Raw genomic sequence first — 12,684 nt, forward strand, 5'->3', positions numbered from 1 at the left:
TCGGTATCGAATGGAATCGTGATACGGATCGAATGGTCAGGTAGGAGGCAATTCACGCCCCTACTTATGGGAACTTCACAGTTTGAACAAACACGTCTGTCATCAAGTTTTGTTGGTTCCAAGAAAAAGAGCCGATCGCCGATCACGCCCTTCTCGACACTCGGGCCGACTTTCGACACTTCCCATCTGGACCGTCTGGTGTCGGTTCAGCTAAAAGCCGGCAGCGACGGTGTTGGTTTCAAGTGAGGCCGCGCTTGATTCAGCCCGCAGCTGCTTTGTTGGCTGCTTTTGCTTTCTCGTTCCTGTCGGTTGCGCTTTGGCCTCCGCCTCCTCGCAGCTCGAGTGGAATGTCGTTGCACCGGAGGAGCTTTGGGTTGCTGGAGACTTATTTTTGTGCACACACAAACGCGCAAGACGCTTTCAACTGCGTTTTCTTGTTCCCGGTCCAAGACCAAAATATAAAAATGGAAGTCTGGCCTTTCCTTTTGCGGCAACATCCGCTCTCATTGTTATCACTTGCCAACTCGTGCTCAGCTTTGCAGGCACCGATTAGCATTTGCGATCCACTTCTGTATCGCAATATGCAACTAATATCAACTTTTTAGAAATTCGAAATGTAAAAGCAGCCCTCCCATTTGCAGTCTTTTGATGCTCGTACCTGCTGCAGACTGCGTTTGGCCTGCAGGGCGGATCCCAGCTTCTCCTCCTGCTTCAGCCTCATCTTGACGATGTCGTGCAGGAACCGCTCCTTCGACTCTTTGGAGTCCAGCCCGTTGTCCAGCGCCTGCCGCAGGCTCTCCAGCTCCGACTCCAGCCCCGCTTCCGGAGGGGCCGAGACGGGGGCGGCGGCGGCGGGGGCGGCGCCCTCGGCCGTCGCCACGCCGCAGAGGGGCCCGACGGCGCCGGGCGAACTCAGGTCCTTGGCCGAGCTGGACGAAGTGAAAGACGGCGACGACAGCGACGACAAAGACGACGTGACTGTCGAGACAAAGACGACGACGCGGGTTGAAGACATCGCTGAAGTGGCTTCAGACGTCGTGCCGGGACAATACGATGGGAACTTACGCTCATCGCGGCTCTCCACTTCAATCTCCACCTCCGAGTCTTTGTCATCGTGAGGTGGCTTGCCGGCGGCGGCGGTCCCGTCAGGTGCCGGCGGCTGGAGCTCCTCCGTGGCTCTTCTCTTGCGAGGTCTGGAGCCGGCGTTGGCGCCCTCGCCGGCGCTCGGGTGCGACGTGCTGGGGACCGTCGGGGACATGGGGCCCACCTTTCCCAGGGGCAACGGTGTGAGGGCAACGTTGGGGGCTACGGCGTTCTCCAGGCTCTTGTAGTTGTAGAAGCTGGAAGAAGCCAGACCAAGCAGAACCGGTGTTATATGAGCAATGGGCTGCTCGATTACAAATATTTAGTCCCATTCAAAAAAAAATAGAAACACTATAATATAAAGTTCTTTTGGACCAAATAACATTTACAATAATATATATTTATTATTTTTTTATCAACTTGAAATTGGAGTGCAGCTTGTGCACTGTTTAGTAGGACAATCGTTTATTTTTTGATACAAAACAAGAAAATGTTTCAATGTAAAAACAAATGAAAAAATATTAAGACAAATACAATTCTTTGAAACACTACAATTCTGCAAGTTCCTTTTGGATGAAACAAAAAGAAACTCATTTACTCCCGGCACATTTTTCGCTTTTTTTTTTTTTTACTGGATTTTGACTGATTTTTGCAAGGCCCACGAAATATTGTGTCCTATTGCTATCAAAACATGGAACCTACCAAACCAAAGATTAGAGTCACTTCTGTCATCAGGAAAAAAGTATATTTATATTTAGTATTATTATCTGTTTCCGTTTTGCAGCAATTCGCATTAGAATATAGCTAGGTTTCATTATTATTCACAAATCTGTTTAGAATTGTGGGGAAATCAGCTTGTTTTCAACATGGTTGATATCTTATACTCTGCTGCCACCTGCTGGCTGTTTTTCTTATAACTACCATTGCTTGAAGCATTCTCTTCAGCTCAGAGGCTGCATCAAAGCCTTCTTATATGCTCTAGCAAATATTTAAACTAGAACGTATTTATACGTTTTTTGGGAGCAAATGAGTTAAAATAGTTACTTCTTTTTTTTATTTATTAAAAAAAGGGTGCAAATGTATCAATTTAAGCAACTAAGAAATTAGTATTAATGATCTTTTTTTTTTTTTTTTTTTTTTTACAATTATACCGATTTTGTCATTGTAAAGTACAATAATGTAAATTGTAATTGAATTTTGATTACTTTCACAGCCCGATGTCAAAATCTTGATTTTTACATCCAAGTTGGTACCATAAAGTTAATTTTGAACATAGTCGGCAATACATCAAGCCGCGTAAAGAAAGATGAAAATGCAGTGCAGGACTCGCATCCCATCCTACTCCCACTTGATGAGAATCGAGGCCAGATCGACAGTGATGTTCCAGGCAGCAGCATGCCAAGTGGGTATTAACAGTACCAGTGTGTCAAATGTCTATTCATGTTGAAGTGTGGGAGGTTGTGCTACAGTCAGAAAGAGTTCATCACATCCAGAGGGGAAAAAAAAATACAAAAGGCTGCAATGATTAAGTATTTGCAAAGTCGATTTTTTTGTGTTCATTTCCCCCCCTCCAAAATAGATGCGGACTTACTTGTCTCTTAGCAGAGCGAGGGGGTGACTGGGGGCTTCCTTCTCGCCGGCAGAGATGTGTGGCGACCACGGTCGGAAAGCTGATGGCCTCTGTCTCGGCTGAATGCAGTTGAGGCCCTGCCCAGAATGCCGGAAACGGGATTTATTCAATGTTCCACAATTTAGGATGGCTGCACAAGCACATAAACGTGAGACAATTGAGTTATAGCGGGTGTCGGCCAATGAGGAGTTGGATATTTATTGTAGATGCTCAGAAAGACAACATAAATGTTCATATTTGTACTGCGTTGCGAGTCATAAAACTGCCAACTTCTGATTCCCAAAGCCCCCAAAAAATCTGAACGGCCATTTCTCAAGGGAAATATGCCAAACTTAAAAATGTGGTTGGACAATCCCACATTAAGATCACTGGATTGAAGAATATGCTGAAAGAATTATCGGAGTTGCCCCGTGAATTTCCTGGCGACCAGTCAGGGTATTTTGAAATCCATATGATCTTGTATATCATAACACTGACCTTGTTGGGGAAGGAAAGCGACTGCAGCCAATCAAGTTGCTTCTCCTTGTCAGCCACGGGAGATTGAATTGGGATGTCTTCATGTTTGGGCTTTTTGATTGGAACGGCATCCGACACCTTCAACAAAAGGACATTGATTGGTTCATGATGCCACACATTGACATTTTTACATGTGCAAAATCATAAGAATAATAATTGTTGTTATTATTATTAGTATTTATTTTTGCTCTCAGGCTTAATATAGATCGGGGGTGTCCAAACTTTTGCATTTGAGGGCCACATCCAGAAAATCAGAAGGACGCAAGGGCCACGTAATGTTATGAAGAGAAAAAAAATTGTACAAATCATTTATTTGTGTTTTTGCATATTTAGGAAAAATGCTACAGTATATAAACCAATTTATTTGTAATATGGCAGTAGGGTTATTATAGTTTTGGAATTTTTCATTTCAGTTTTTATTTTGTTTTGAGTTTTGTTTTGTTTTGTTTTTAATTTAGTTTAATTAGTTTAGTTTTAATTACTTTTCATTACTTTATTTTGGTTTATATCAAAATAAAAACTAAAAATCACTAAAAATCCCATTTAAAATCATCCCCAAAGGCTCATGCATTAAATTAATTACCAAAGACTAAAACGAAGGACACGTTTGCCATAACTATAGTTAGTTTTATTTTAGTTAGTGTTGTAAACATAAAATGTAGTTTGTTAGTTTTCTCTTTTTTTTAAAAAGTATCTTCGTTTTAATTTTATTTCCTTAATGAAATTGTTTTTTGAATTTGAGTTTTTTCGTTAGTTTTAGTTCACTAAAATAACTTTTAATGGCAACCTTTAATATCCCTTCTTACTTTGACCATCTCCAAACATTTTTGTTTTTATTTGATTTGATTTGGGCGGCACGGTAGTCGAGTGGTTAGCACGTTGGCTTCCCAGTTCTGAGGTCTCCGGTTCGAGTCCAGGCTCGGACCTTCCTGGGTGGAGTTTGCATGTTCTCCCCGTGCCCGCGTGGGTCTTCTCCGGGTACTCCGGTCTCCTCCCACATTCCAAAGACATGCACGGCAGGTTCATTGGGCGCTCCGAATTGTCCCTAGGTGTGCGTGTGCTTGTGAGTGTGGATGGTTGTTCGTCTCTGTGTGCCCTGCGATTGGTTGGCAACCAGTCCAGGGTGTCCCCCGCCTACTGCCCAGAGCCAGCTGAGATAGGTGCCAGCAGTCCCCGTGACCCTTGTGAGGAATAAGCGGTCAAGAAAATGGATGGATGGATGGATTTGATTTGAACTGAGTCAAATGCCATTTTTAGGATGTTGCAGGCCATAGTTGGGACACCCCTGATATAGATGATGAAAAATTATGACCAAGACTTCCTCGTTTACACTCTATGGAAAAAAAAAAGTAAAAATAAATCAGACGAATGTGCGTTCCCTAATATCATGATGAGAAGGGTCGTCCCCATGTTGGCACCAGATCAACAACTGTCACACTCGAAGGTCAGTGAACTGCAAACGCGCCACATTGTGCCAGAAAAACCAACTAACTAACTAACTAACGTGTTTGTGTGTAAACAGGGATGACTGACAGAGGAGGTTACTGATAACTGGAAGTGCCGGCGTGTTTCAATTTGGATTCGCGATTGACTTTGGGTGACTTTGATGATGTGCTAATCCGGAAGCAACTGACGCACACGCGCAGTCCAGACGATGGCGATGTGTCACACGGTTGTCGCGCACCAACCAAACCGATCTAGCAAAGGCGTGTTTGCTCAAAGAGTTGCCAAGAGTGAAGGCAAGAGGTCACCGGGGCACCGCGTGTGCGCGTGCGCGTGCGCGTGTGTGTCTGTCTGTCACACGCAGACAGACAAATAATGTTTTGTTTCTCTTTCTTTCTGTTCTTTATGGCAATGAGCTCAGCCTCTGCAAAGTGGAGCTTGTCACCAGCTGCCACAAACACGCACACGCTGTGTCTAGTTTACTCCAAATCATTTTATTTATTTTTTTTAAGACGATCTCGTCCACCAACTACCAGTTTGTGGGCGATGTCAACCAAATGCACAAAAAAAAAAAAAAAAAAAAAAAAGTAGAGCCCATTAACTCATTTGCTCCCAATAACGTGTAAATGCGTTTTTTTTAAATGTTTTAATTAATTGTTGTAAAATTGTAAAAATGTTTTAATGTTTTAATTGATTTGGTTCATGACCTCAGACAGGCGATAGCTTGGGGGACCCCTGTCTGTGGTTTGCAGCACTGCAGGCGAGATCAGACGATATAGATGAGACGATATTGGTCTCGAGAATTTCGGGCTGGAGGCGTGTGCGTCCAGATAAGCTCTCCAATGTGGCCAGCAAGGTGCGAGCGCGCTCCGGGCAAAATCTCCGCCGTGTGCCACGTGCCCGCCCCCTTCTCGCCGATTATTATGGGTTGCCGGGCGTCGGTGCCAAATCCAAAACTCCATTCGGAGGAGGAGGTGGTGGCGAGCAAATATCAGCAGAATTTCATGGCGCTAATTCGGAGCGGAGTGACTTAGATATGAAAATTGTTTTTGGAAAGTTTTGGCCTTGCTTGTAACATTCACTCAAAAAGCACAAGGGACCGAATCAAGAGTGGTACACTATAATTCATGATAGTAAAATGTTGGCCACTTCAAATCCAACGAGTGTTTGTGGTTCTGTGTTGTATGATAATCAAGTGTGCAGAAGACACACAAAATCATGAATGCGTGTGTGTGCTGTTATCAGCCCAACCCTTTTATGATCCGGTATGAATTACACAAGATAGACAGGATGTCACACTTCTCAGATTAACAGTTTCCGATTCGTGTGTTAGACAGGACTTCTTTTTTTTTTTTTCTTTTTTTTTGCACCGTATATTGAACTTCAACACCTCAAACCGGCAAGAAAACACCTTAAAACAGCGACACAATTAGCGTGATCCAATGTGGCTTTTTACTGTAACAAAAGCAAAACAACATGTGGGGGCCTACAAATATGTTCTGCTTGAGAAAGCGAGTCGCGGCGATGGGACGACATATGTGGACAAATATGTGGAGTGCAAGTGGATGTCTGTTAGTATGTTTGTGTGTCTGCGTGTGAGACAGGACAGGATGACAGGTTGGGTGGGGTGATAACAGTCTTCTCAGTAAGAAGATTGTCTGCGCGTTCTGAAACCTTTCGAGTTTCAGAACACTTCCTCTGTCTGAAAAACAACTTATGTTTGCCAAAGGTCGACCGTTTGAGGGAAAAAAAAAAAAAAAAAGGCATGTTATGTCTTTACTATGTCATGTCTGCTTGGTTTGAAGAAAATTATACATACATTTCCTCAGTATGATACATTGTGTATATATATATATATATATATATATATATATATATATATATATATATATATAAAAGGGGTGTTTTTAAACGATACAAGTACATAGTACATTCATTTTTTGGAGACATACGACGCAACGGATGAAAAGGGCAGACAGGAAGATCATCGATACAGTAAACACGAGACTGCACAACCAGTTTGCTTGTTAGTTTATGTGAATATGGAATTTTATTCAGCATATGGGATGTGGGTGGGACCGAAATGAAAGAGACAGAAATCGAGGGTGTTGACAATTGATTTGAATTGGAATTGAGTCCGATTTGCCATCCGTCGGAAACTTGCCAGGAAAGGTTCCACTTTTGCTGGCGTAATGCCAAACGGGCCCGAGAAAATCTTCCCGTTTTCTGAAAAGATGCTTGAGACTTGCCGAAGGAAAAGTTCCCAAATGAGGACTTTGCAGACTGCTCGGGGTGTCACTTGAGAAAAATGACGTCCAATCCCAGACGCATTCGCAACTTCTCTTGTGACAGACAGTTTTTTTATGAGGTAACGCTGAGTCGCTTCCTTGACGCATTCTGTCACCCGACAACCTTTCTTGCTTCATATTCCGCCATGACGTCCCCTCCCACATGTAGTTGTCTGTTTGTCTGAGACCATTTCCATTTCCTGTGTCATAGATTCACAGGAAGTCCTTGACAAAGAAGCACGATTCTGTCTGTCCAGAAAGCAAGTAACATCACATTTGTTTTCAAGTCGCAAAGTACTCTTACAAAAAGAGAATTGAACAGTGACCCAAGATGCTCTTTAAAAGTCTGTAAATGTCGAGCACGCTTGAAAATTCCAGCGAGCGCACTTACTGTTTCCTTAAACAGGAAACAATTCTTGCTTTGACCGCATAATGTGACTTCAAAGTTGCCTGACTGTACTGGAATTGGCAAACAGCCTTTCTGGTATGGTGCTAAACTGGTTGCCTTGCTTAACATGCCCCTTTGAAGCTCTGAGGTGAAAGGGCCAAAACAACATAACAAAACTTGCTTTCTTTTCTCTTTCTTGACTCCGGAGGGTGAAAGGAGCCACACCCGGCCTGTGACCGAACATTGGCCTCCACTTGTCTGACTATGGGGGGCCGTCATGCTGTGGAAAAAGGACGGAGGGAATCGGAAGAGCTGCTTCTTGCTCATCGGCAAACACATTTCACGCGTGTACTTACGCCGCTTAACATCAATTTGGCAAGGCCAAGAGAGTTGACAAAGAATATGTTAGCTGTTTAACATCTGCTCAGTAAAGTTCATACGTTTTGTTGCCGGGATACCATTTTGACTTACATAAAGAACCGCACGAATGTTCTATGGACAGTTTTGCCGACAAAAACAAAAGAAAGGGAAAAAACGGCGCCCCCTTCGGAGTTAGTTTGCTCATCCGTGCTTTTCGGTTCTAAGCAGATGCACGGCAACAATTTTGCCAACTTGTTCCTCCTGCCATCTTTCCAGTGGCTTGCGATTCGCCAAGGAAAAGAGCCAGTGACCGTATTATTATTAGTCGCAGTTTGTCGTCGCCAGAAAACCGCTGGCACACTACAATGTTAAGCACGATTATTATTCAAGACTTGTGTTGCTTCGGCTTTTTCCTGACGTCGGTTTGAACTGATTTGCTGACTACACTTAAAATGACCTCATCTAGAATTCACTTTGATAAAGCATCGTCACAAAGTTTTCTCTGCTCAGCACATAAGCAACGACTCGAACTTTGTGAAACCAACTTGTTGTCGAACACGCTTCGTCTGGAAGATGAAAGCATCTGCAAGTGTTTTTGTCAGTGTAAAAACAGACGTCGAGGCTATTCGGTAACTGCATCAAGCAAAAGGTGCTTGTCCGTACCACTCAATCGAACTAATATGGAACGTGAGACAGGTTAGTTTTACCCTACTAATGATGTGTTGCCGCGATAGTAAAAGACAAACGTGATGCTACAATGGCATGACCAAACCAGACCAAAGAAGAAGAAAAAAAAGATCAAAATAAACGACAAAAAAACAGGGCGTGGAGCTTCATCTCATGCGTTTCAATCAGTAGCTTCATAAACAACGACATGTAACACTTTCATTCGGCTTTTCTTCATTTTTTAACACTTTAATAGAATACAAGATGAATATTTTTGCTTTTTATTTTGTTTGTTTTTTTTTCTATATTTTTTTTATAATATCGGTGGCCGATAATTATCGGCAATTATCGACCTATTTGACGTCAAACAGATAAACCAGATCATAAAGAAATTTGCCAATAATTATTGGCAATTGTCAAACAATTTGGTGTCATACAGATAAACCAGATAAAGAAATTTGGCAATAATTATCAGCAGTTATCAACCAATTTAATATCATACAGATAAACAGCTAAAAAAGAAATTCACAGAAAATTATCGTCAATTATCAACCAATTTGACTTCATACAGATAAACCAGATCATAAAGAAATTGGACAAAAATGATGGTCAATTAGCGGCCAATTTGTTTTCATACAGATAAACTAGATAATCAAGAAATTGGGCAATAATAATAATAGACATGCCACATTGGTCCATTTGTTGTGGTTGTGGCTCATATCAATAAAATTCAGCTTCATGGCGCTTTACACACTTTCAAACATTGCGTAAAGTTTACACAACGTTTCAATGTATTTGTACATGTTGGACTTAGAGTAGGAATCGAGAATATATTTGTATTCAAGTTCATTTTGCAAACAATTATCGGCTTACTTATCGGTTATCGACATCGGCACTTTCTAAATGATTGCTTGATCGGTATCGGTCGAAAATTGCAGTATCGTGCATCCCTAAATCTAACGTAAACTGACCCATCATTGATCCCGTTATCAGGGAAACATCGACACGTCTTTCAACGTGACACAGCAACGTTGAAAACGTCATTCCAATAACCTCGACGTATCTTTCTGCGGGGACGCCGCAACCCGAGAAACAAAAAGCTTCATCTTGTTCGTCTTTCAACATGTATTTCCACATCCTTTTGTTCCCAGTACATTTTTTTTACAACTTTTTCCAGGAAGCGTCCGGTGAGCCGGTAGACAAAACAGAAGAGAAATTAGAGCTGCTACTGCTGCCGTACGACGGGCGAAAGGTTCAACATCTCCGATGAAAACATTATCAGACGCTGGATTGACCACAACGACTCATTTGATATTCTGCAATACTGGCTAACAGTGTTTGCCATCCAATGTAACAAAACTCAACAAACATTTCAGGGAAGCAGTGGAACAAAATGAGAGGACAAGAAGATACACGAGTCTCCCGGTCCCGAAAGGAAGGAAAGTTCAACTCTCACAGCCACATCAGGAAAAACAGAAAAAAGGAAAAAAAGGTCACAAGGGCTGGAAAGAAAAAAGAAAAGAAGCAAAGCTTGAGATTGTCCAGGAAGTGAATCAACACTCAAAGACGCACAATCTTGCTTCGATAGAAAGACATCCGAGTAACTGATGACATCACTGCATGTCTATTTATCCAACACGTCCGAAAATCTCAATCAACAAAGTATTTCCGTCTAGCTTAAGTGAGAAAACACGGACATTTTGTAGGAGAAGGAATAATGTCATGTAATAAACGAGTGAGCGGGCATAGAATGACTCTCGTACCGCAGGCTTGGAAAACACAGAAGAGAAAAGAAAAGACGAGAAGAGAAGAGAAGAGAAGAGACGGAAGGTTTGGAAAGAGAGCAGCTCGGGTCTCCGTATCCTCTCGCCAAATTTGCTTTGGCAACAGTTTCCGTGGGAATGGCGCGAGACTGGCTCTCCTCAGACCGCGAGAGAGGCACGGATCCGCCTATCAAGGAGAAGGAAAGCGCAAAGACCAAAAGATTGAGACGGGCAGAAGAGTGACGGTGGACGTAAATACAGCCGGACTTTTCCATCCTTCTTCCTTTTCCATCGCTTAGCCCCAAGTGACAAGAAATGCTTCCAACCACTTCATGGCTTCAATGTTATGACACTTATGACACAATGACCAGTGTGGGAAATGAATGCAGAATTTATTTGATTTAATTTTTTGGATTGCTCTTGACGCAAGAGGCAATATGATACCAATAGTGCCCAGCAGAAATATTCAATTTACTGCTGTAGCATACCTGAAAGTCTAGTATGAAATCATTTATATTAACTCATTAGCTCCCAAAAACATATAAATATTTCATATTTTAAATGTTTTAAGTGTCCCAAAGACGGATTTATACGTTTTTTGTTGTTTTTTTATTGTTTTTTTTATGCCAGAGCATAGAGAAGGCTTTGATGCAGTCTCTCTACTGCAGAAAATGGTTGAGTGGCAGCAGAGTATAAGAGATCAACCAGGCCATGTTAAAACAAGCCGATTTCCCCACAGTTCTAAGCAGAATTGTAAAAAACGATGAAACTTAGCTATGTTCTATTGCTAATTGCTGCACAGCAATTGAAAAATTGGTCAAAATCCAGGAAAACACTGAAGTGAAAATGGTTGGAAGTGAATGAGTTAATATGAATGTCAAACGAGGCACTCTCATTTGAGTATTGTATTATCACAGTTATAGTTAATCATATTTATTTCATTCTAACAGGTAAACTCAAAGTGGCATCGTCAAACAAATCCCATCTTGGACAATAAGCTAATTGGATTACAACGAATAACTTAATATTTGGGCTGTTCATCTCTCGCCAGAAGATGATTTGATTTGAAAGTGGAACGATTCGGTTCGACTTAGTGGGATTACGATTCAATTTGATACGATATCAGTTCAAAAGGGGATGCAATCATTCTTTTGTTGCCATTTTACATACGTTTGAATACATTTGTCAGTTCTGTAAATATGAATTTCCTTCTAAGGTATATACAGGGTGACCCAAAAAGATGCGTAGCCATATTTTATTGGATCAAAAATGCATTTTTTACCGAATGTCTTTTCTGTTGCAGGACGTGAAAGGTGAACCTATGGATGATCATTTGCAGCTATTGTTGCCCTGAAAATGTCTTGGACAAATCAGCAGAAGATATTCTCCCTGGAGACCGATTTTGCGACCAAATCATACCAGAGTGTACAGATTCCGTTTGGAAAGCGTTTCCATTGTCGCAACTTTCCATCAAAATCAACGATTGTTAGTTGGATGAAGAAGTTCAGAGAGCATGGGACTGTAGTGGGCCTATGTTCTAAAGCCACAGGGGGAACTTATTCAGGAATGCAGGAAGAAGAGTGCAAGGACAGGAGAAAACATTGCTGCAGTGAGGGACTCAGTAGGACGCAGCCAAGAACTCGGAATCACTGCGGCGTGTTCTTACGTCTGATCTGCACCAAAACCCATACAAGATCCAAATCAAGCAAAAATTCACTGGAAAAGCCAGTAACAATGTGTGAATGCTTCTGTAATGTGCTTGAAAATGATGAAAACTTTCTTGACAACGTTTGCTTCTCAGAACTGAACTCTGAACTTCTTAATCCAACTAACAATCGTTGATTTGGAGGGAAAGTTGCGACAATGGAAACGCTTTCCAAACGGAATCTGTACACTCTGGTATGATTTTGTCGCAAAATCGGTCTCCAGGGAAAATATCTTCTGCTGATTTGTCCAAGACATTTTCAGGGCAACTATAGCTGCAAATGATCATCCATAGGTTCACCTTTCACGTCCTGCAACACAAAAGACATTCGGTAAAAAATGCATTTTTGATCCAATAAAATCTGGCTACGCATCTTTTTGGGTCACCCTGTATATCTCAAATAAACGACTATTCCATACATATCTCAATATATTTCAAAGTGAAACCATTCATTTCGATTCACTCGCACCTTTTAAATCAAAACACGTTTTTCTGGTTCAAACCGTTTTTGGTTATACTTAACACATTTATTTCAGCATTTTAGCAATTCAAAGTGGACTATTTCAATTTCAGTGAACTCGAGACGTTTAACCATCTTGAACAGCAATGTTGAATTTTGAAACGTTTTGTGTGTGTTTGTGTGTGCGTAGTGTAATTTTCAAATAAGCTGCCCGACCAGCTGGATCAAGTTTGACTGCATTAATAAATGAATGGATTTTGACTATGTTATATGTAGTTACACATTCCATTATTGAAGTATTTTCTTGGAAATTATTATTATTATTATTATTATCATCAATCAAAAGTTATTTACAACTTTGTTACTTCTATTGTCTTTGCTT

At 41.5% G+C, this 12,684-nt stretch overlaps 1 protein-coding gene across 1 annotated transcript in view; it reads right to left on the reverse strand.

Moving 5' to 3' along the window:
* Nucleotides 1-12,684, reverse strand: part of skia (v-ski avian sarcoma viral oncogene homolog a) — an 85,255-nt gene that overhangs the window by 6,272 nt on the left and 66,299 nt on the right. The window contains exons 2-5 of the mRNA XM_077511927.1: nucleotides 3,191-3,307; nucleotides 2,675-2,790; nucleotides 1,066-1,340; nucleotides 659-978 (exon numbers count right to left, since the gene is read on the reverse strand). Of these exons, the coding sequence (XP_077368053.1) occupies nucleotides 659-978; nucleotides 1,066-1,340; nucleotides 2,675-2,790; nucleotides 3,191-3,307 (828 nt within the window). The remainder of the gene's footprint in view (nucleotides 1-658; nucleotides 979-1,065; nucleotides 1,341-2,674; nucleotides 2,791-3,190; nucleotides 3,308-12,684) is intronic.

Source organism: Festucalex cinctus, chromosome 2, assembly GCF_051991245.1.
Source record: "Festucalex cinctus isolate MCC-2025b chromosome 2, RoL_Fcin_1.0, whole genome shotgun sequence".
Taxonomy (NCBI): Eukaryota; Metazoa; Chordata; class Actinopteri; order Syngnathiformes; family Syngnathidae; genus Festucalex; species Festucalex cinctus.